The sequence below is a fragment of the Sorex araneus genome, chromosome 1, assembly GCF_027595985.1.
Source record: "Sorex araneus isolate mSorAra2 chromosome 1, mSorAra2.pri, whole genome shotgun sequence".
NCBI lineage: Eukaryota > Metazoa > Chordata > Mammalia > Eulipotyphla > Soricidae > Sorex > Sorex araneus.
This window is the reverse complement of record NC_073302.1, coordinates 226,422,882-226,448,170: the sequence shown is the minus strand read 5'-3', so window position 1 is coordinate 226,448,170 and position 25,289 is coordinate 226,422,882. Positions and strand designations below refer to the sequence as shown.

Below are 25,289 nucleotides of genomic sequence, written 5' to 3'. Positions count from 1 at the left end.
AAGCAAACAAACAACAAAACAACTAAAAATCAACAACCAAAAGTTTTATATAAAAACTGGTGGGATTGATGGCCAAAATCTTTCATCTTATTTCTTTTGACTTTTGTCTTTTTTCAGCATCTAATAGAAGGCATCATGAATTTCAAATAATATGAATAAATTAGGGAAACATTTGATCATTAATGATTTAATAGCCTCTCATAGGAAAATGAATCCTGGATAAATTCCAACTTTCACGGGAAAAAGTTACTAAGATGAACCTATTTCTATGGCTTGTACTTTATCCTACTGACAACTGATTTCACGTAGAGTATATCACAAAATATGAATGTGACTAAACAAAGTAATCAGTATTATTTTTATCAAATAATTCTTAACTACAAGGTAGAGAGGTTGGCTACACCCTCCAGTGCTCAAGGAACCATGTGGTGCCAAGGGTCAAGCTGGTGTCCCTGTCCTACAAGTCTTTCTCCAGAGCCTAAATCATTCTTAAGAGGGTTTTCTAAGCTCAACTAGCACAATCAATGAGGCTGTTTGTTTGTTTGTTTGTTTGTTTGTTTGTTTAAATAGCTGCCAGCCTGGGAGCCAGTACAGCGGTTAGGGCACTGCTCCAGTATGTGCCCATCGAGGTTTGAGTCCTGTCACCCCCTGGCCTTCACTCAGCACCAGAGGGGTATTCTGGGGATCCCCAGCACAACAGGGCCCAAAGAACACCACAGCCTTGAGCCCTTGCTTTGAGCCTATGGCCACCAGACTGAGAATGACTGGTGGGACCCTTCAGTCCTCTGAACACCACTTCAGAGAACCTTCTGATGAAAGTGGTTGTCTTCCTCTCCAACTAGAGGTGTAGAAACGGATTATTAAGGCTATTATCTGCCTGTACACTAGAATTGGGCTTTACCAGAATCAGATAACTGTGGCTTTAGTGAGCAAGGTGCCAGTTCCATTTTATAGGTGATGGGGGCAGGGGGAAGCAGTTAAATAATTTATTTTGGACGTTTTGAAAGATTAACTGTGCATGTGTTTATTCTTCATTCTCATTTTCTCCAAGCAGCTTGTGCTTGATGCTGAAACTGTGTGTTTGCCCAAGTTGGTACAGGGGACTCACGGGCCTGCTAGCAGTGCACAAAGACTCTACGAGATCTGTGTGTGCCCAGATGGGAAGCTTTATCTCTCTGTGGCGGGCATGGGTACCACATGCCAAGAAAACAGTCATGTCTGTCTCTAAACCCTCTGCATCTTCCACGGAGCACCTGCCTTGTTCTAGTGCGGCTTCAGTCCTTCACGCTTAGGACAGGAACTTAACATCCTGAAATGCTCAGACAACAATTGGGAACAGAAAGACATACTATCAAAACAACTCAGACAAGAAAACACAAGAATTGGAATATTTGGACAAAGCTACATTTTACAGTGCCACATGGACAGAAGACACAAACTTCAAAGTCTATCAAAAAGATGTGTTTGTTCCTCTGGACTTTCATCAGACCCACTGTGACTTGCCTTTGCCTCCCTCTTCATCTCTTGCACATGTCAACGTACAGTTAAATATTGAATGGTTATGTGCAATGAATTGATGGTGTTCAGCTGAGGATCTCTAACACTCCATAAATACCATTGGTAAACCCTAAAATGCCCCAAGGAGCTATAAGGTGTTACCCTACTCTAACTCAACCCTGTAAATTTTAATGCAAAGTGTTGTCAGCCTTCCTGAGAAAATCTTGTTTCTGAAGGTGCTTTGATCTGATTTTCAATATGTAGTCAAAGGAATAAATTATTTAAAATCAGTCATTCCATATAGACAAGAGCAATAAAAATCAACCTACAGTTTTCAAAATCTTCACACTTTGGGTACCTTTATTTTCTTTAATGCCCTCTCAAAAATTCTGAGATTGCTATTGATAGCCTGAGACCCCCAAGTCCCTACTGTAGAAACTGAAATTAACAAAAAAAAAATGATAGTAGTTTCCACTCAAATATTTTGATATGTTGTCTCATTCCCTCTGAAACACACATCTATATGGGATCATATTCATTTGACAAGCAAAGAAGCTGAAGTCCAAAGGAGTTTTGTCATCCACGAAAAAAGATCAAACAGTGGATAGGTTGTAATATAAATTGTATTGAGTATGTATTTACCTTGACACAGAGATGACAATTTAGCCTGTCACTTCAAAAAACAGATTTCCACAATTTCTGAAATTGCCTACTATGTTGCTGTGTAAATCAACTGGGACATACAGAATCTATAAAAACAAGTTTGTTTTGTGTAAATTCTTCAGTATTTAACACCTTCACACCATACACACACATGCAGATCAGTTTTGATTTTGTTTCCACTAATTGTCTTAATAGGTGTAGGATAACGGTTGGTTTGCCCTTCCTCCCTGGCTGCTGGAAGTTTGTGTTTGTTGATTACCCCCCCCAGCCTGTCAATCACCTTTGCTCCTGATCAGACTCTGACTCATAAATATTGTCTTTCTCTTCTCCTTAATGTCCTCTGTATGGTTATTATTTCAAAGTAGTTGCTTTTTGTATGGATACAGGAAGACTGTTAAAAAGACAAGCCTGTGACTTGGGAGCTGATTGACTCAAGATAATTTACCTCCTGGACATCTGCTTTCTTGATGTAAGCCTTAGTTGCCCTTACTTCCTAGATCCCCAAAAACAGGGTCCCGACAAGGGACTGGATGGACCCAGGGCAAGCGGTGTGCTATGACCTACCCTGGCATCAAAATGGGCCTGGCCAAAGTGCCCTAATGCTTAACTATAAGTTAAGAGCTTGGTTGGTCATGGACAAATTCTGTCATGATCCAAAAGTAATAACTAGATTTGGATCCTGCTGGAGTTAGGAATGATTGATCCAGCCTAAGCACTGCAGTCTGAGTCTGTGGTGAGATGTCCCCTAGAAGCCTAATGTGTCTATTACTGTGTCCATACAGAATGGTAAATATTAGAAAGGAGAATTAAAGATGCTAATTAGTTGCAGGTCTAAGGAACTTAAGGTCTAAGGAGAGGAGAAACACACTAAAGGCTGTTTTGCCCTCATGGGCTGCAGGTGGTCGAGAAGTCTGGAAAAACATTTTTGATTACACTTCTCGTGGGGAGGTGTGGCTGGGGAGGCATGGGGAGAGGATATAAAAGAGTGGCTGCAGGGAGAAAGGGGGATTGTTAGAAGAAATGGATTGTTGAGAGAGGGGAATTGTAGAGAGAATGGGGATTGTAGAGAGAAATGGATTGTGGATGGTTGGATGGATTGATGGATGGATTGATTGAAGCAGACAGAGAAAGAGAGAGACAGATACAGTGCGAAGAAAGAATTGCACAGTCAGAGAGATTGACAGAGAGAGAGAAAGAGGGTTGGAGAGAGCTGGGAGAGATGAAAGATTGAATAAATGGCAACTAATCAGCAACAAGCTTGGCCCTGGTTCTTTCTTCATCCGTCCAAGGCAACAGCCGTCCCTGGTGGAGAGGCGGCTTGAGAGCACCAATGCGAGCAGGGAGAGAGAGCAACCCGGAGAGCCCGAAAACATCCTTTCCCATGTCATCCCCATGATCATGAGGGGCTTATACCGCCCTCGGTGGGGAATTTCACAGCCCTCAAAATTGGCATGTTTTTACAAATAAGAATCCCCAAACAGCTCAAGATGTAGTAGCACCAACAGCATTGGAATTTTCTAATTATCGGATTCGCAACTATAAACACAAGTTCATTTTTACCAAGTCTTAAAATTAAGAGTGAACTCTTTCTAATGCTGCTTTAACTGCTGTTAATTAAAAAGTGTAAACTGTTTATAACTGTAGCACTGTCCTCCCATTGCTCATCGATTTCCTCGAGTGGGCACCAGTAATGTCTCCATTGTGAGTCTTGTTGTTACCGAACTATTCCCAATATTTTGTGGAAGAGGGGGCGGGGACAATGCCTGGCAGTGTTCAGGGATCTGCACTCAAGGATCACTCCTGGCAGTGCTGGGGGGCCATTGGGGGGGGTTAAGCATATGGAATGCCAGGGAGCAAACCTAGGTCAGCCACGTGCAAGGCAAGTGTCCTACCCACTGCACTATTGCTGCAGCTCTCACCATTCTCCAATATTTTAAATTCTAATGTGCACAATATTTGGAATTGCAAAAAAAAATGCAATGCTTCCTAAACAGTTAAGCAAAACAACTCTAAATATGGGCCTATTGTTTTTCAGGGGTAGTGAGCATTTCTAGATTATGAATTTGTATTACCTTTTTCCACTCATTAAGGCCTTATTTTTAAATCACATTGACATTAGTAAAAAGTGTAGCTTTTATTTCCTGTTATATTCTCTTGATTTACACTTATATGTTTTCAAGCCCAGTTGACATAACAGAATCACCATGGAACATTTATAAATGAGCATGTCTCTTATAGAACATATTAAAAACAAACCCCAAGATTATGGTTCTTATATGATAAAGTAAGGTCAAGAAAAAAAGAATCAGGGTGAAAGGTGTGAAAAGTACCTTTTGAATGAAAGATGTAAATTAGATTATTTTGCCACTTTGCTGTAAGGATCCCTATGAAGGAAGTTCTGGCTAACTGTTCAGATGATTGATGACCTTTGATTAGAAACAAAGCTTTCAGATAAACTCTCCTTGGTCCAATGTTAAGAGTAAGAACATGTCTAATGAGAAATATGCAATGGTACCCCTTATATGTGGTTTATAGACCATTCAGTGTAGATGTTTTGGTGACCCTCCCAAATAATCCTTTCTGATTTTTAAATCAAGAGAATTCACAAATAAAAAAGATGAAGATCAAAATACCTGCTTTAATAATAAAAGATGCTTCATTTGTAGTAAAATGAATGTTCTGAAGCTTGAGAATTATGCAGAACTGTAAACCCCAATACTCATGACCCAATGTGTGAAGTATGGGTAGACCGCCAGTTTGGATGGCAGCTAAACTCATAATAATGAAGAAAAGGGTTGAGACACCCAAGTTTTCACGTCTTCCCCCTCACATCTCCTGTCAATCTTTACTTCTTGGGACCATGAATGAGAGTGAGCAATGCTGAGAGGCAGATGTCTCTGCTGGTGGGTTGCACTTGCTCTCTCTAAATTTTATTGTTATATTTAGTTTAAATTATGTTTACTTGCCGTAGAAGTCTCCATTATTTAAACTCAAGGCTGCAATACTTTGGAAATCAAATAATCTTTATATCAACATAAAAAATTAAATATTTTCTATCAATAACATGTGAGATGAGGTTTGAAAAACATAGCTAAGTAAAATGAATACTTTCAAATAAAGAAATACCACAACTTTCTTTTTTTTTTCAGATTCCCAAGTTTTTCACTGAGAGCAAATGAGGGTACTTTTTGTGACACTAACTCTGAGAGAAGGCAAGCACACATTTTAAACACATACCACATCATTCTTATTTCTAAAGAAAATCTGATTTGGGCTTTAGCATACAAAATGACTGAGTTGATATGAGCAAATATCTCCCAGTAGTTAACAGAAACTGATATCGTAGCCACAGAGTGCTCACAAAGTATACTTTCAGATTAATTAATTAATTTCTAAAATTCTAAAATAAATTTAAATAAAGCAATTTACCAGTTCTATGTATTGAATAAAATGTCATAGATTTCACTGCATTAATATTAATGTTTGATTAGTGCTGACAGCCTCTGCCGGAAATGCTTCCCTAAAAATTTTATATGTACTTATAATATCTTTCAAGTCCAAAATTCAAAATATATCTGGAACCAAGGGTTCCATTTATGGACTTGTGAATCTGCTGGGTTTTTTATTTCCTTAAAACTATGAAAGCAAACTCCAATTAAATAAACTATAACAAAAACTAGAGTTTTAGAGTTTTTCTGTGTAAATTTTAGCATCTAAAATCAATAAAACATATTCTGTGTTGAACCTTAGTTTCAAAGTAATGCCCAGAAAACTGACAACCCAGATTTGAAACAGAGAACTCAGCTCAGATTTAACTTTGAAAACTTGTTTTCTCTAACAAAGATGTAGATAATCTTACTGCATACAGAGAGATAAAATAAAAACTCTTAGCTAAATCAAGGTGCAGCTAATAAACCTTCCATATATCAATTCTATTTTAATACTTCTAATCAACACATACATACACATGTTAAAACTAAATATAGAAACAGACAACATTTGAGTTCTGATGAACTATTTCTTAGGAAATATCAGTTACAGAGATTTCATATGTACATTTGCTTTATTAATATTAAAATTATGGCACTTAATAGCAGATATAATTACATGGCTTCACATACAGAAGCAATACAATAGTAGATGCGCAACATTCTTTATTACCGACAAAAGTAAAAAAGTGTTAACATATTCCATAAGCCCTTAATTGCATAAAATACATTTAGCATAATTTACAGAAGCATACTTATACAAACCAATACCTTTTACATCCTGTAAAAGTAATATATTAAATAAGTATGACACTCAAACATGATGAAAATTAAATGTCAGTTCTCATTCATGGGGAAAATACGAGCTGATTCTTTTTTCTTTCACAAACTACTGGATATTTTAATAATGATTTTGCCATTTAATATTTTCAAAGTAAAAAAAAAATCCAGTAAGTGCCATGTTGAAAAAAAAAGTTTTTAACTGCAGCACCTTTAGACAAAAGATTACATTCTGTTAAACCACACTTTACAAGTATGATATCTGTGGAAAATATGTATACAACAGAAATATGTACACAAACAGAAAGCAAATGTAATGTTCTAAGAGTTGATCTGTGTTTTGGTATGCAGTCATCAGAGCAATGCTAACATCTGATGATAAGAGAGATCTGCCACCATTTTAAATTCCCATATTACCTTCATGAAATAGGAATCCTGTAAACATATTTTAAAATTTCAAATAAGGATATAAAGTGCACTCAGTGCACCCTATGTATTATCTGAATATTCTTAATCAAGTATTATTCAGGATTAAAATATTGTACCATTTTTTAAATGTAGAGTCTTTAAGATGTAAACTTGCAGCAAATTCATAATCAGGTCCAGCTGATAATACATCCAAAATGGATCCACTTAAAAAATCACTAACTCCAAAGTCTTCATATCTTTTACATGGGTAGACCAATGATATGTCCAGTGTTTCACTAGCTCCTTCAAATATACCATGAGACATATATAGACTCATCTTGCAAACGGCTAAGTTTTTGGTTCTATAAGGTACAGCTCAATAAAGTTCCATCTGAGCCATTCCAATACATACTGCAATTTCATCAGTTCACCATCTTCAAAATATATTTTTAGTTTAAGATTTCTACTGCTATCCCTGTTAATAACAACTCAAAAATTTCTTCCCAAACCATTTTAATGTGCTTTACAACTCCTAAGTAATTGATAATAAAGCTTTCACACACTGCAAACAGCAATTCACTTCTGCACTACAACACATTCAAGATCTATGAGGGTTTTCCTTTTCTGTATATACATTTATACCTTTTGTTGTATAAAATTTTCAAGTTTTATTATGATACAGGCAGTACATTCCATCACCCTCATAGCTACCTCTGAAGTGAACCTGTCATTTGGGATCTGTGGGAAAGGAAGTAAATCAGGGTATCTTGTTTTTAAACTGTCTACACCATAGGCTTCCAACGTATGGACATCGTTTGTTAGTCCTTCAAGCTGCTGACTATACTCCTCTATTTTTTGTGCAAGTGCAGTTGGTTTCACATCCTTGTCAGATTTCCCTCTCACAGCGTAGTCAGCAGCAATCAGAGCTAACTTGGTAGAAAGATAGCATTTAAAGCACACCCATTCATTGGCATTCTTATGAAGATCATTCCTGGCAGCTGAAAAATTGGCTCTGGCTTGTCTTAACCATCTACGTGCTTCGACTGGATTACCAACTGACTTGAAAGTAGGAGGAACAAAGAACCTTTGAGAGTAAGTCTGTCCAGCTGTCGGAGGGCATCTTTCTTTATTTTGCTGTTGCCTTTCAGATTTGTGGCTTGTTGCTTCCTGATTCCATGAAGTGTAAAATCTTTGGAATGAGTATTTGTCAGACTGAAATCGGGATGCTGAGCTTGAAAATGTTCGCCTTGAAGTCCTGTCTGTATTCTGATCTAGAAAGGCCTGCTTCTCTAATCTGTTAATCTCATTCTGCAAATGTTTAAACACTTCATTAGCAATGTCGTGATTCTCTGGGTTTTTGTCTGGGTGCCATTTCAAATACAACCGCCTAATAATCTTCTTTCTTTCAGATTCTGGCAACTTCCACGCTTGCTCTACTACTGATGTCACTTCTTTTAAAATCTCTGGTAAAGAATTCGCTTTAAGTTTTTTGGGGGAGTGATGCTTGGACGGAGGGGTCTTTTGGCTCTCTCTTGCTGAGAAAAGGGGAGGAATGCTTCGCAAACCAGGGGCAAGGAACTCTGTAGGGCTGGTGGGTGTGGAGGGAGCACTGTCTCTGCTTTGAGAGCTTTCTTCAGGTCTTGAAAATTTATACAGATCAAGAGAGCTAACTATTTTATATTCACTATAACCAATATCAATCTGATATATCTTTCCTAGAAAACTAGAATTGTCAGCATCTTCTCTTTCAACTTCTTGTACAATAATTGCATACGTATATGTCGGCTGATATGATCCATAGATATCACCACCTTCAGCATCGACAAGATATCCTACATATTCTCCTGGGTAAAAAACATTCATTGGGTCCATAAGCAGAGTATAATGAATTTCAGCAGGTATCGGAGTGCCAGGCATTGGAAGTTCAAGCTTTGATGGTTCTGAAGAATCATATTTCACTCCTAAACTGTCAAGTTTCTCACTGATCCTGTAAATATCATTGCATCCTAGCATAGCAATTAAATACGAAGTGTCAGATATCAAATTGTCAGTTGCTGACTTAAGTGTCATTGCTAATGCTAGTAAGAAGTTAATGTCTTTACTGTCTGAATGCTGTATATACAGCAGAATTACTGCATTACCAAATCTCTTCAAAAAAGCGAAAGTTTCACTTCTGCTATGGGGAATGGGATTAAAACCTTTAACTCTTAGCGTTGTTTGAAGCTTTTCAAAACAGGACACTTTCAATCCTTCTCTTAGGGCTTTGCAAAGTCTTATGGCTTTTTCTTCATTTGCTAGGAAAGCATTATCATTTTCATGCTTCATAATTCTAATCAGTCCTGTGATGAACTGTTCAGAAGATAATAGTAACTGTAGTCTACCCTGAAGAGAACACAGTGCTCCAAACTGACACACCTTGGGAGTCTCTTCATCTAACTGCTCTTCAAGTATACTGCTCAATAAACGAGGCCTAAGTTTTTGAGGAAACAGCATTATCAATTTAGTATGAAATCCATGATCTTTTCCTAAGTAGCACTGGCTAAGGTCAACCAACATTTGCACACCAATATTCCCCTGGATTCTGCTTTTGTAATGTGGTGCATCATCAAACACTAAAATACTTGACTTTACTAATCTGCCATCCTGGCTTGGAAGGTAGAGTGCAAGATCTCGTACATTCTCAAGATCACTCCTCACCTTGACTGAATCATTTTGTAGACTCTTGAACAAGCCTGAAACTACTCTCTTCACTGTACGCATTTCATTGGGATCCAGTTGTTTTCCTTCTGAATTTTTAAATATGCGGCTCAACACTTCAACATATTGCTTAGTTGAAATAACATCTTCAGTTCCTAAAAGTTTGAACAACTGATGAAAGGTGCCTAGTTCTAAAGGTAGCTTATACAAATAAGGTTTAAAATCAGATTCATACTCTAAATTTATCACAACCTCCTCAGGCTTAAGAAGTTTCCAACCATCTTCAACCATCACAAAAGCAACCCCCCGGAGCTGAAAACGAAAGTCCCTTTTGTCTGCACTGAGAAATTCATATATGCTTCGTAAGACTTTTGCTCTTGTTTTTACCATTTCTTCATCTAAAGTTGTTATGTTGCATATGTTTCTGCAGTTGTTAATGACCTTATCAAGAGGAGGATCCAAGTTAACATTAAGCATACTTAAAACTTGTTCAAGCTGTTCTTGTGGACCAAGGTCACTGCCTTCTTGTTCTTTGATAGTCAGTGGTGTGGCTTTCTCTGGGAGAATAGGGCAGGATGTCCATAACAGCTGGAGCACATCACACTGCTTAAATTTTGGATTTACTTGTGCTCCGTTGAATTTTATGAGAGGAAGTGTTCCATTTACCTCTTGATATTGAGGATGAAATCTAATGAATTCAGCTGGAGCCCGCTCAGGACATAAAAATGGTATTAAAGAAAGTTCTTTCAGAAAGTTTCCAGATAACAAGTCCATTCGTTCTTGGAATATATGGTAGAGAAGAATATCGACTGTATTTTGCAATGTTTCTTTAGACCAGTTTTCAGTATTGGCTCTCACACTGATTTCCTTAGCAAACTGTAACAACTGCTGCTGAGAAAGTATGTATTTTAATCCTATATTCCTTAAGAACTCTACCCAGGATGTCATAAAGGCAACTTGATTTTTGGGTTTTATAAGCTGTTCCAATTTTTTAAAGAAGTCTTTTGGAATAAACAATTTTTCAGGAAGCATAACCTCAAAAACTCTCACAGTTCTATCATAAAAATGTTTTGCTTGCTTTAGTCGATTATTAGCATCATGAATAAATAATATACTTTCTAGTTTCTCAAAAAGTTGTTCCTTAATTTCTGATGATTCCTCAATACTTGATAACCTAGTCTTAAGATAAATCAAGTGCTCTAATTTTGCATCATAAGAGAGATTTTCAATTTTTGGTAAGAGATGTTTTAAATATACTTCAAGATCATCTACAGGGACACAACCAAGCACCTCATATAGTTCTTTTAAGTGCATTTTTTCTTCCAGAAATGCAGATGATGATGATTGTGTCCATTTTTCTACTTCAGTTGAAGGAATACTTTTTGTAAGTACATAGCATGTTCCAAATTTTGCAATGCTCATATAGCGACCACTGATGGATCTGTAGCATGGAAGTGACTTCAGAATTTTGATGTCATCTTGGGACATCAAGTGACCCAAATTACAGTTGAAATACATCAAAAGTGCTTCAAAGTCATGTTCTACTAATTTTTCGGTTCTAAATGTTGAAGTTTGAACCATATATTGAAGAGCTTTCAAAATGCTTGTGGGACTTTCTATGTTGGCTGTGTGACATGCCAACAGAGGAACAAATGCACTGTCCTTGGAGCAGATTTTGTTCAAAGCAAGCTGAACACAGCCAGCTTTCATGAGAGCATGAAATACTTTATCACTTTGAGCATTTGGAAACACTGCAATATGCATGAGGCTTAGAGGAAGCAGAACATCACCCTCAGGAACTACAAGCTGATTGGCTGAAACAGTAAATTTTGTTCCTGGGAGCAATGCCCAGTCTTTCAGAGTATCGACAACAATGTCAAATGTTGGCTTTGATTCCTCTTGATCTTCTTTCATACTTACAGATTCACTGATAAAATGCCATGTATTCTTAAGCCAAGACTCATTTGCAAAATTGTCTTTCCACTTAGTACAATTTTTGGTCTTATATTCACGAGGCAATACAGAAGAAAGCAAATCAGCAAAGCTGGAAATGTCAAATATTTTAGCAACTTTACTGTTTAATAAAATATTACTGTATTTCAAATACAATGTATTCATGAAGAGATCTTTGCGAGATGGAATCAATTCATGGTATGTTGTTAGAAACTTGGGTTTTTTGGCATCGAAAGTCTGTAAAACACTGTCCAGTGTAATAAGAAGGGGCAGTCCTTCCACTTCAATATCATTTTCTTCTGCATCCTTGAAGCAGTAATCAACTAAAAGTTTTAAACTATGAAAAAGTTTTAGGTTAGTCTGCTGGAGACGACAAGGCAGCTTTCCAATATGGCAATTAGTATCAGGAGAGGAAAATGTCATTAAAAAAGCTCTAACATCAGCAGGAGTCACATAACTAACAGGAATGTCTGCATCTATAAGACAATGGTACAAATTAGCAGTTTCATCACAGTTATAAACCAAGTTGAAGCCAATTTCTAAAAGTAGATGTTTCAGTCTGTATACATTCTCTGCTACAGTTTTGCGTGTTGTGATATTATAATCTGCATTTTTAAGATGTTGTAATTCATCCTGCAGTAAATTGTCAAAAAATGGCCTAGTTTTATTTGAAGTAGACATATTGATCCAAGTAATTATAACTGCAGCGTGCAAATCAGAACCATCGATGTTTGGGGCCCGTACAACTGGTAACAGACGTTTCATATCTTCATGAATACAACTGTAAAGCGCTTTCACTAGACAATACAGATCGGGCTGTAAATCAAGTCTATTAACAGGGAAAAATGACAAAAATTTCTTTAGAGTATCCTTTACAACATGAATAGACGTATTCTGTAAAACTGATAGTGTTGGGTCAGAACCAGGAAAATATCGCTTTTTTAACTGAATTAGTAATTCAACATATGCAGGGGCTATTAGTGCTGTCATTAAACTGTTATTCCAGTCACTTCGAACACCAACACCATTATCATCACGCCACAGGTTTCTTCTGGCTGAGTCTAGAGCAAAGTGGCCATTCACATGAAAGGGGAGCCCCGTCTCTAGAGAGAGAGGCAGAAAGCAGAAGGCCCTGTGGGGCTTTTTATAATTGTGAGTAATGCAAGCAGCCACCCCACCACGTGGAAAGAGAGTAATATCTTGGTTCTTGTGAGCTGATATTACACTCTTAGATACTTTTTCCATACTTGAAAAACCTGATCTATTACAAATTAGCCATGTCGTAAGATTTCCTTCAGAGTCTTCAGTATCCATAGTATAGGTTATCTGTTGAACTGGTATGTCTTTCAGTTGCCTCTTTTTAGTAACACTATCAATTACAGATGCATGAAATTGTTTCCTTTTCAGCCTATCCCCATCAGTGATTTTGCCCTTTACAGAATACAACACATTTAGAGCTCCAGAAGCTTTGTCTATTTCACAAATTGAAATTTTCTCCATGTGATTAAGAAACATTAAAAGTTCTGCACCATCTGACCTCAGTTTGTCCAAAAGATTCTGAACCATTCTATCTGATGATGGAACTGAGGAAATTTCTGAAACCTTTGCCATTTCTGCATTACGGAGAGGAAATCTGAACATTGTGCAATTATCCAGTTTAAAATGTGTTCCCAAATAAAGATCCAGAACATCTGAGAACTGTGTCCTGAAATCTGCGTCCAAATCTCTAAACATGCGCCCAGGACTAACAGATGTAGCTCCTGGTGCATATCTGGCATGGGGATCAAAAATACACAGGATGTCATTGCCAGAAATAAAAGAAGGGCAGTCTGTAATGTGATATACAGAATTGAACCCGATTCCATACTGTCCAGTTTTATAAGGGTTTCCTTCTTTGGTGCCTTTTCCAAGGTTCTGAATTCCCTTGACATCATCTTCTGTGAAAGGCTGGTTGTTATACACACAAAGTGCTGGTCCTTGCAGTGGGGCCCACTTGTCATCAAATATTCTATCAACTGGGTGCTGTCTAGGATCAAAAACAAAACATATTTCTGTGGCCTTTGCATCATCAGCATTCTGAAGAAGCTCTTTCAACATTTCTTTTTCTGAAGGATAGGCATTAAGGATACTTTTAATTCTGCTAGTCAGTTTTTCTTTCTGTCCAAATTCAGTGCCAAGTGTTGTAAAACAGACGTTGGATGCATATCTCTCCAAGGCTTTATGTCGCTTTGGTACTGCTCCTAATTTTACAGCTACTTCCCGGGGTATGTCAGCATGACAGTATTTTACAGTGGTGTCCTTTACTTTTATCCAAGGACAATCATTGTAGCACAAAGATTTAGCAGGGAGGAGCTTAAGGTTAGTATCTGGCAATAATATTTTGCCATAATTTTTCTCACAAAATTCTTGTTTCTTCTCTCTTATGAGGCTCCATATTCCTTCACTAATTATTCTCCTGCAAAGCTGAAACTTCTCTTCTGTTATTTTCTGTTTTCCTTTTTCTTGATCAATAGATTCCAAAACAAAGGCAAAATCTTCAACAGTAAATGACTGCCTAACACCCACACTCTCAAAAAGTTCACGGAAATTATTTTTATATTTATTGGGCAACTGATAAATATAGGGTGCTGCTTCAAAATTCAAATGAAATGAAACTTTTTCTGAATCAACATATGCATTCTCAACTAGAATGAAGCTAAAGGTTTTTAACTTTTCAGCAACAGCTATCTTGGTGGTTTCACTTTGCATCATTGCTTCATGAAGATATTTGTAGCAAGCATTCGTGATATTCTCCTGGTACAATGTTATTCCATCATCAACTGATTTTGCAACTTCTGCCAATTGGTTTACAACCAGATCCACTGTTGGCTTTCTTAATAATCCCAAAAACTCTTTAACAGCCAAAGGCACGGAACCACAACCTTTGAAAGAATGTGAATTTTCATTTAGAATTGGTTGCAAAAGACAAACTGTATCTTGATGTTCAGATGTATAAAGGTCAGTTGCAGCAAACATGGTTTCTGGCTTAAAACTGTTGCCTTTCCAATCCAAAGAAAAACCTGCTGGTTTTGTTAGAAATGGAAGGAATGGGATTGTTTGATATTTTGTGGCAAAATCCTTGGCTCTAGGATCCCTTATTTTTAGTTTTTCATCAATAAGACTAATCAGTATACTACTTCTTAGACAAGCAGCAACATGATCACTTTTATTAATTTCAGCTACTGATTCTGCACGTTCTAGCATGTCATCCCATAAAATATCATCTTTTGCCATACCTAACTGAACTAGTTTAATCAAAATTATAGGATTAAGATAGTCCTGAGTAGAACCATATGGAAACCGCCCATCACTCATATCAAATAACTTTGCAACTCGCCCCTCGGGATGAATTAATCTTGATGGTAAAACCAAAGGATGCCCTTCCAAAGAGCAAGGAATACATGGAGTGACACGAAGAATTACTGCAAATTCATCAACTTTTTCATTTAAAACAAAATTCATTAAAGGATCTCTGAGTTCTGCTTCTATTTCTTGAATATTTGGAAAAAATACTTCTGAAAAAAACTGTTTCTCTGAGAATGTATTTTCAAGTAGTATCTGTTTGCACCCTGCTTCTTCAAATCCCAGTTTTACTGAAGGTGGAAGTTCAACAGCACAGAGGTTTTTTGAACCAGTTTTCTTGAGGTATTTCAAAAATATCTTAAAAGCTGCTGGACCAACATCTTTTCTTTTAAGTATAGAGTCATCTAGAAATCTCACATTCTTCATGGAAACCCATGTCGATCCATCAGAGAAGACTCTGGTCAATTCTTTTTCTCTTCCATGAGCTATGTCTTCATAAAATCCATGACATATTATAGAAAAGTCATCATGAACTAAGTCAGGAGCAGGCCACACTGCATAGTAAGTATAATCTACTAGTTCCCCATTGGTAGCCAAATCACGTAGGACACAGAGCGCCTCTAAGTATGCTTTCACAATCACATGTCTCATGAAGGTTGTGTTCCATCGTCCTTTTGTGTCTGTCTTCCAGATTTCTTTTCTATTTGAAGTAACAGCAAAGCATCCATTGATATGAACTGGTAATCCAGTTTTTATACGTAGAGGTAAATAGCAAAATACCTCTCCCACATGTGGTTTTACTGTCCACTTCTGATTCTGGATTTCAGAGAGCAGTACTCCTACTGCTCCACAAGGAACCAGACCTAGCCTGCGTCCACTTTCACTCAGGGAAAACTTGAGAGCCTCTCCAGTGTCCATGCAGGTACATATAAGCCAGGTGGTACAATCAACTGTTTTTTGTGGCAACTCATCTGGTGGTTTTTTTGATTGGCCAGACTTGGCCATTTCAAAGAGAGCAGCTGGGTCATCATCTGGACCTCTAAAAAGAGGTGACTGTAAGTCAGCAATCCTTCTGAATACATGGTGAAATTCCTCAACTGTGATCTGAAGAATGCAACATGACTTTGGTGCATCTGAAGGAAGCTTTTTATTACTGCCATTGCAAGTCTTCATGAGCTTAGCAGCTTCTTTTAAAACACTCAAGACAGGTTCAGTCAGTGCTTTGGAAGAGCAAGATTTTTTTTTAATTATTATTGTGTCTTGTGCTAAGTTGGGATTAGTTTCCTCAATTTTCAAGTACTTTAAATACATTGAGTCTACACTCTGGGTGAAAATGATAAGCCTGTGTCCACACAGACTAAATTCATCTACAAGAGAATAAATATCTGCTGTGTTGTAGCAGGTACTACTAACTTCACTCACTTTTGCTTCCTGCTGTGTTCTAAAGGACAGTCGGAAAAGAGTTCCATTGTAACTATAGGGTGCTTCTACTGTCAAAGGCAACTGACAGCCAAATATATCTATAAATGGTTTGAACTGATTGGGAAATTTCCTGAGTCTTTTCTGTTGTTTACTCCAATTAATTTTGATCCCTGGGTTAGATTTATCTTTAATGTGCTTGCTAATATGATTTATGTTTGGATCAAACATTATCATGAATTCTCGACTCATAATGATGGGAATGTCAGTGATATGATACACAGAATTAAATCCCAGGCCAAATTTTCCAACTTTGTCAACTTCCCCCCTTTTTAGAGATTCTCCTAACCTAGTTATATTCAAAAAGTCTGAATCCGAAAACTCAGAATTATTGAATGACCACAAAGCAGGTCCATGACAAGCTGCCATTCCTGGGTCGAGGAGATTCTCTCTAATGTCCATATTTCTTCTCATATCAATCATGAAACTACATTCTGTTGCATTTGCATCATCAGCATTCTGAAGTAATTCTTTAAAAATATCTGACACTGAAGGGTATTCTTCTAAAATATTTTTAATTCTTACAGTGAGTGGTTCTCTTTGTCCTGACTGTTCAAATCCCATATTTTCAGGATTGATCAGTCTTGTACTTAGACATGGAACTTTCAGCCATTCTGCTGTTTTCATAGGTATATCCTCATGCACCAAAATGATTGGTTCCACTGAATCTTCCAGTAAGTCATTAAGGTCATCAACCTTGATGTCACAGTAACAGCATTCATGAATTGGTTTCATAATTAGTTTAGATGGATTTTTGCTATGATGTATAGGAACTGGTGTGTTGGGGCTTGCTGGAATCTGATTGCTATATAGCCATCTCATAATATTCAACATAAGATGAAGGTTTTGTTTACTTTCCTGTTCACTGAGTTCTTGGTCACTTTTGAGGTATACTTTCTGAATGACCATAGAAATGTGATCTGATGTCAACTCCTCTATTGAGCCACAGGCCTTAAACAGTTGGTGGAATTTTGCCATAGTTTTTGGCACACTATGCAAATAAGGCTGAAGATCAAGATCATGGAAAGGCTTTATCACAGCTTGAGCAAGAGGACAAAATTTTTTGCCAGTCCAAACCCACGGAAATTTTAAGGCTCTAAAAGCATCCTTCCCTTCATTTAAGTGATCATGCATAAATCCATAAATTTCAAGCAAAATATGCTGGAATTGATAATAGTCTTCATCACTAAATGTTTTTGAAGTATACCAATCAACAACAATTTTAAAATGTTTCAAGACAGCATTGATACTAGGTTTTATGAAGATGCCTAAAGCTTTTTCTAAATTTGCATGAATACTTTCACAAAGAGGAAGTGATGAACCCACAAGAATTGCATGGGTTACATCACACATCTCTGGGGGTGCACAAAGATTACAGAGATCTCCTTTCCAGACTAAAGAGCCTGGATAATTTGGAGGCCTTTCCTTGCAAGCTGGAACCCATTTTATTTTCTTTAGTGTCATTTTTCCTTCAGAAGACTGTAACAGCGTATGATTCTTATTCAAAACCAATAAGAGTGTTTTGGCTTTTTTCAGAACATCCTGATTTGGACAGGAACTGACATGTAAAACTTCAATTTTTTTTGCCACTTGCACAATATCTTTTTCTTTAAGACTAGCTTCATTTTTCAAACCAATCTGTCTTAAAGAGTGAAGGATATCTGGTGATGTGAAACCTGAGGGTGGGAAACAAGTCTCTTCTTCATTATAAAAGAGATCTTTTAGAATTTCTACGTCAGGATCAAAGAGTTCACTGGCTGATACCATCCGGTCCTGCGAAATCGGAATGAATTTTAATGGCATTAACCAATCAAGCACATTTGGATTCTCGTTCTTAAGAGAAGACAGATTCTCAAGAATCCATAACAAAAGATATGTTATTTCTTCAGGTGAATAATATGCATTTTCAATATCTTTCAAAATAAATTTTAAGCAACTAGTCGTCTTTAACTTTTCTACTTTCAACATGTTTGCCAAGCGAATAGTAGCTTCATCACTACTATCTATTACTGAAATAGAGAGTCTCAGATCTGATGGAAGTTTGGCAGTATGGTGTAAAACTTTACAGCCTTTCAGTTTTGTATAAGAGGAAACTCCCTGACCAGCTGAATGGTTAATTCGCTTAAATATTGTCAATTCCTGAATGATTCTTTTCTCCCTTTCACTGATATCAGTCAAACTTGCTAAGAACTTCCTCAGGGCATCTTTATGTGTTGGAAGTAGTGAAGCTATTTGATTACACAATTTCTGCAATGGCATCTTCTCCATAATCTGCAAAATAGCACTTGGCAATGGTGAATGAAGGTATTTTTTAATAAGTGGATGCTGAATGGAGGCATCTAAATTTTTAAGGACAATCCCTCCAAGTTTTTGTACAATGTCTGCTATAAATTCTGGAAGCTGTGCTTCAGATTCATCATCTAAAATGACTAATGATGGGAGCCGGAGTCTAATGAGGTCCACACATTCCTGACCTTCTTCTAGTGTAGTTCTGGGGAGAAGTGGCATCTCATCAAATGAAGACAAATCTTCTGAAAAATGTATATAGAGATTCTTCCAAACCATTTTAAGCCATGAAACAGATGGGTGGTTTTTGCTTTCATCAAATGGATACCATTGAACGATCAAGTCTCTGCCAGGCCAGAATGTATTCATTACTTCTTTGATAAGACGTGCAAATCGTTCTGGATTTAGAAGCTGCAGCTGAGTACATGGTCTCCCTGTAAGGCATAACAGAAATGTTACAAACACATGCTGATGCAAGTATAACTTAAATAGACTTTCACTTGCACAGATGAGCAAGTCATTAAAAAGTACACAAAACAACGCAAAGGTTGAGTGGAAGTGGGTTAATATTATTTCTAAATGATCATAAGATTTTTCATACAAATCAATATTATGGAACTAATAATTTTCTCTAGAAAGTGCTAAAATATGTAAAATAAATTTCTCTAGAAAGTGCTTAAATATGTAAAATAATTTAAATGTGCTTTTTAATTATCTGTTAAGTTTCAACAAACATAACTAACTTGAAAATATCTTTGTGCTTTCTTGTTCCCGAATAAAATACCAAAGAAAATGTGGATAAGGCTTATAGAAGCACCACTTTATTTAAGGTGGTGATCAGAGAAAGCTTATCAGTATAAATCTCTAACTAAACTGTGTAACTTCAGTTTCTAGGTACCACATGACTGCCAGGACAGAGAGAGAACTGCAGGAGCAGGAATTCCTCTGAAGCTGAGGCAGCAGACATTTACACAGTTCCTTTTCAACCACTACATAGATGTATAAGTCACATGTCACAGTCTTTCTGGGCCTAAAATTTCTCATCTGGAAAAAAATAATAAAGAGGTTCCGGGTCTAAGTATGTGCTCAAGCACACAATCCTAATGCTTAATCATATTCCAAACTTTCTCACTGGCTTGGTGAAGCCTGTTCTGCAAAGCCCTCGGACAGACCTTGCGGAAGGGCAGATGCAGCTGGGTGCTGCCACAGAGCAGGCATCGCCGCCACCAGCTGAGCCAGGTCTTCACAAACTGGGAGGCAAAAACACATCTGTCTGAGGAAAAAGGCTTTTGCTGATTTTTAACTACTGGCTTAAGAAATATTTTAGCTCTAGGAGCTGGAGCAATAGTATCGTGTGAAGGACCTTTGCCTTCACACGGCCAACTGGGTTCTATCCCCAGCATTCCATATGGTCCCCCGAGCTCTGCCAGGAGTGAGCTCTGAGCACATAGTCAGGAGTAAGCCCTGAGCAAAGCTGGGTGGGGCCAAAAAATATTTTAGCTCTAAATATATTCTGTGTTTTGGAATATTTAAAATCTAAGTTGAAATAGAGTGAAAAGAATTAATCTTTATCTTAACATACAGAGAATTTTTTTAAAGGATGCCATATTTGACCTTGCAGAAAACTAAACTTCAGCTTTCTTCCTATGTATATCTAGCTCCTATACTCTAAAACACTTATTTGGGGGGGGAAATTAGAAGGCACACTTTACATCTCTTGAAACTTTGTTAGTTTTCAACCAAGAAAAACTTTCTTTATAAGCTTCCACACCAGAAAAATGTCTAGTTTCTCCCAAGAAAACTATCTTTCATTTTATAAGAAGATATCTTTAAAACTATTACCGTGAAAATTTTAAGCAAGGGAAGGACACACTTATTTATGCTTTGAAGGATATCAATACCCAAATTATAATTTTATTTTTTTTATATTAGGTGATATCAAGGTTTTATCCATAGCCTAACTGGTATAACTTCCCTACTGATGACCCCTCTTAACTAATTTTTGTCATTATTTTTAATAATAATATTCTTGGAAAAATGCTTACTCAGTTGAATTAATTATAATATCCAAATTATAAGTAAGGCAAAAGATATAGCAAAGACACCCATAGTTAAAAATCAAAATTTTACAAAGCTCAGAAAATAAAATAGTACTCCACACCAAGTATTATATTAATAATTGCCACATGACATGCTTCTTGTAGGTAATACCATCTGATATCCTTGCATAAAATTTGGCAATTTAAAAGATATATACTAACCTTTATGAAAATTATGATATTAAAATACAAATAAAACACCAACAAAGCACACAGCACACACAACATGCAACTAAAAGTCATGCTCAATTGAAAAAAAAAGTAACAAAAAATAAAGGAGAGAGAAAATGTATAAGATATATTTCTAATTATGTAGACTAAGTCACTTGATTTCTGTTTGCTTTAGATTTAAGCCTTTAACTTTTATTTATTATTTTTCTTTTTTGGGTCACACCCAGCGATGCTCAGGGGTTACTCCTGGCTTTGCACTCAGGAATTACTCCTGGCAGTGCTTGGGGGACCCTATGGGATGCCAGGGATCGAACCTGGGTCGGCCGCATGCTAGGCAAACGCCCCACCCGCTGTGCTATCGCTCTGGCCCCAAGCCTTTAACTTTTAGACCTAAAGCACTCATGTTAACTCAGAACAAAGTCTTCATGTCCTGGGTTAGTTAGCCACCGAAACTGTGAGGTGCCACTAACACAACCAGCACAGTAATTTCCACAGCTGTTGTATCTGTGTGATCTCACCTCTAAAAATTATTAGCACTGTCAAGAAGGTTTGACTAGGGGCCAGCAGACAATTCAGCAACTGGGGCTCCTGGTTCAGTTTCAAGACTACCTGGTCCCTAAGGATTGCTGGGAGCAGCCTTGGAGGCCCCCAACACTGCCTGGGTGGCCCCGGGTGTCCATAGCACTAGGGCCTGAGCAGCAGCACATCGCTGGGTTCTTGTCCTGAACTGAAGGCCCAGGTGGCCAAGATTTACAGGTGGGATCCCCAGATCTCCTGAACACTGCTTGGAACCACCCCCCCTGCCCACACACCTCCACCCCCCATTAAATATAAAAGTTAACTCTATTGTACTCAAAGTGCTCCCAGAGATATAAAGCACTTATCTAACTTTCTCAAATTATTCAGAAGTAAATCTTCTAAGATTGGTTTCTGCTCTGTAAGAGACGAGTTCGTAACATCAATGAATCATGATTAAAAGGCTTTTATATTGATATTTATTTGAATGTTTATGTGTAGTTCTAACTTTGAGAAGTATTTCCAACATTGAAAGGAAAAGGGTCTACTCCAAAAGGCACTTAAGCTAAAACTCTAATCCTGAGTGCTTCCATTAGCCCTCAGTTGATGAGACTCGGTTGATAATGATCCCGGGCTGTAAATACAATAGACGGTACACATGTCATTCTGTGCAGAAAGTGGCAGTGGCAGCTTTGACAGCTGATGAATCCTAACCATGGTCCACTGTGTAGAGGTATCAAAACATTCTTAAGTGCACATGATAAAGTAAGATCCAATGAAATGGTGTACTCGACAGCCACCTCTCAAAAGAAATAAAGGAGAAAGACAGCGCAGGAAGGAACATAGCACCCACCTGCTGCTAGCTTGCTGTTAAACAGCACTTCCCGGCAAGGCCACCAGCAGCACTGCAGGTCGCCAAGTGACCATCAGAAACTTCCACCCCAGGTGAAGCACAGCTCAGTGGTTAAAAAAATGGACCAGGGACCAGGGAGGTAGTGGCAGAGCACACGCCTAGCACAGGCAAGGCCCTGTATAGACTCCTGAGCATAACTAGGCTAGACACTGAGTGTGGCCTGATGGTTCCTGAACACAGTCAGGTGGACCGTGGGTATGGCTGGTGGTCTCTGAGCACAGTCACCTAGACACTGAATGTGGCCTGGTGGTTCCTGAACACAGTCAGGTGGACCGTGGGTATGGCTGGTGGTCTCTGAGCACAGTCACCTAGACACTGAGTGTGGCCTGATGGTTCCTGAACACAGTCAGGTGGACCGTGGGTATGGCTGGTGGTCTCTGAGCACAGTCACCTAGACACTGAGTGTGGCCTGATGGTTCCTGAACACAGTCAGGTGGACTGTGGGTATGGCCAGTGGTCTCTGAGCACAATCACCTAGACACTGAGTGTGGCCTGGTGGTTCCTGAACACAGTCAGGTGGACCGTGGGTATGGCTGGTGGTCTCTGATCACAGCTCAGCTGGACACTGGGTACAGGCTAGTGATTACTGAATATAATCAGGTGGCCTGGCGGGTATAGCATGGTAGTTCCAAGCACAATAGGTCCCAGCAGCAGGCACTGGACCAAGCTCTGCCGGGGGTGGCACCAGCTCCCAAGCCTGGTAGGGTATGGCCCCAATTAAAAACAAAACAAAATACAAACAATACCAATGACCCCATTTCTGCTAGTCAACGCAGACACTGCTCAGCCCTTCTGGTCTTCACCTGAGCCAGAAGATACCCAACCAGGGGATCCCTGAGCGCCCACAGTCCCCAGTGCAGCTGGCTCATGTCCAAATTTTATTTTCTTATTTGATTATACCTTAAAAATATAAAACACACTGATTTATATTAAAAAGTAACTTGGTTTCTAAATTAATGGTAGGGGGCTGCAGAGACAGTTCAGCAGGTAGGGCACTTGCTTTGCATGCTGCCAACCCAGCTTTAATTCCTTCAATATGGTCCTCTGAGCACCACCAGGAGTGATTCCTGATTGCAGAGCCAGAAGTAAGCCATCAGTACCACCAGTGTGGTCCAAAATAACAAAAGATTTGAAAAGTAATAATAAATTAATATCAATGTGATGATAACCTGCTTCAGGGACTGCCCTGACTCCAAAAATAATCCCCAGTTCAAAGGGCTCAGACATCTGCATTGTGCCTGAATGTGATTCCCAGAACCACAAGATCCACTCCAGTGTAAATACAATGAGGCTGTGCCCTGAAGGCTCCTAAGCAACACCAGTGAGGACTGCGCAGCTCCCAGCACTCAGCACCTTCAGACCCACACCCACAGATGCTGGTCTGAGCACCTCCTCTGCATAATGGGTACCCTCTGGGAGCCCTCAGGAAATAATCATTTTCATAAAATAATTCTTGATTCAATTTCTAATCTTTACCTGAAATAATAAACGTTCTATGAAATGACTGTTTCCAAGTCTCTTAAGTATGGTCTCATTGTGGTATTTATAACAACCATCTAGGTATCTGTATTAGTTGTTTCCTCTCTCCTTTAATAATTATTGCCACAAGAAATTGTTGACATAATTTCTAGCTACTTATGTCAATTGAAAAATAAAGGGTTGAAGAAACCAAATGAACAAAAACATCAGGCTACAAATGAACACAACATTTAGTTTTCATACCTGAGTATCCCCAGAGAAGTTGTTGTGCTAGAACATAATTAAATTCATTCTTAGAAAAAGCCAGAATTGTCACATTGTTCATATGATGGATACAGAAATTATTCTGCATATAAAAATAACACTCCTTGTAGAATCTTTAAATATCATTATACAGTAGACAAGACATAAGCAAAACCCCAAATTTAATAGAAATGCATTTGAGAATTAAAGATGTATTTGAAGCAAACTAAAACCAAATTGTCTAATTGTGGAGACTCTTAATTTTTTAAAAAAAGCCAAAAAGAGAGGTGTGAGACCTTTATATGTATAAATTGCACTTCAATAATACAAAAGCATTTCATAGGTTACTGAAGAGCTTTTTGTATTGGTTATCATCATACATCACTGAGACAGTATAGATAAAAATTAAGGAAGGGAAGAACTCTGATTTTCAAAACATTCCAATTACTCTATAATGCACTTAATTCTGATTGTACGAGAAAGAAAGGGAAGTTTTAACTATGTATTTCCACTGCCAGCTTATGGCAACTAGCGATAATTATGAACTGCAAATAATTACTCCATGTACATCTAACTCCTTTTCTGACCAAAGCAAGCAGTTTATTTACAAAGTGCATCTCTACAAGTCTATGATGTTCATGTATTTGGGTCTTTGAGCTAAGTTTAGCTTAATAACTTGGCTTAATAATAGAGACCAATTACTTTAGAAGCATCTTGTCAGTCGATATACTTAAACGATATATTTAGAATAATGTTGATCTATACACCTAAATCTGGCACCAAATTACTACTTTTCCTGGTTTCTAAATTTACAGGACTTACAAATTTAATGTATACGATGTATAATATATATGTAACTATAATATATAATATATAGGCTATGTTATGATTCTTGTAAAAAAATATGATAAATCACAACACAGCCAAGCAAGCACTGTAAATAGTCTATCCCTCCAACTATGAAATTCATGCATTTCCTCTCCACATTCACGTCAGAAGGACCCTGTGAGGCAGCCTAGGCAAGCCCTCTTTAGCCAGACTGTATTTTCTATATTTGACCACAGACCCATCACAGAAATTCACAGCACAATGTGCTTACAGCTGCTCCCACTAAACTGTGAGTTCCTTCAGTTTTATTCAACTGGACACCATCTTCGCTGTGCCTGGCACAGGGGGAAATTCAAATCAATTAATTTGTTGAGTCTAGTCCATAAACCTGTGTAACAAGTTAAGAGTTAATATATATTACACGTGTATGGCCAAGTTTTAAATATA

General features: G+C 37.9%; 2 protein-coding genes across 8 annotated transcripts in view; one reads left to right on the top strand and one right to left on the bottom strand.

Annotated features, from left to right (window-relative positions):
• Positions 1–3,874, top strand: part of SGCG (sarcoglycan gamma) — a 117,013-nt gene extending 113,139 nt beyond the window's left edge. For 4 of the 5 annotated variants that reach the window (XM_055122638.1, XM_055122404.1, XM_055122525.1 and 1 more), the window contains one exon: positions 1,052–3,874. In XM_055122638.1, coding sequence (XP_054978613.1) covers positions 1,052–1,228 — 177 coding nt within the window. In that variant the 3' untranslated portion in view covers positions 1,229–3,874. The remainder of the gene's footprint in view (positions 1–1,051) is intronic. The other variant, XM_055122460.1, reaches the window with a different exon arrangement.
• Positions 3,875–4,281: 407 nt separating this feature from the next.
• Positions 4,282–25,289, bottom strand: part of SACS (sacsin molecular chaperone) — a 97,554-nt gene continuing 76,546 nt past the window's right edge. For 2 of the 3 annotated variants that reach the window (XM_055122206.1, XM_055122268.1), the window contains 2 exons: positions 24,015–24,041; positions 4,282–19,027 (listed from right to left, as the gene is read on the bottom strand). In XM_055122206.1, coding sequence (XP_054978181.1) covers positions 7,473–19,027; positions 24,015–24,041 — 11,582 coding nt within the window. In that variant the 3' untranslated portion in view covers positions 4,282–7,472. The remainder of the gene's footprint in view (positions 19,028–24,014; positions 24,042–25,289) is intronic. The other variant, XM_055122315.1, reaches the window with a different exon arrangement.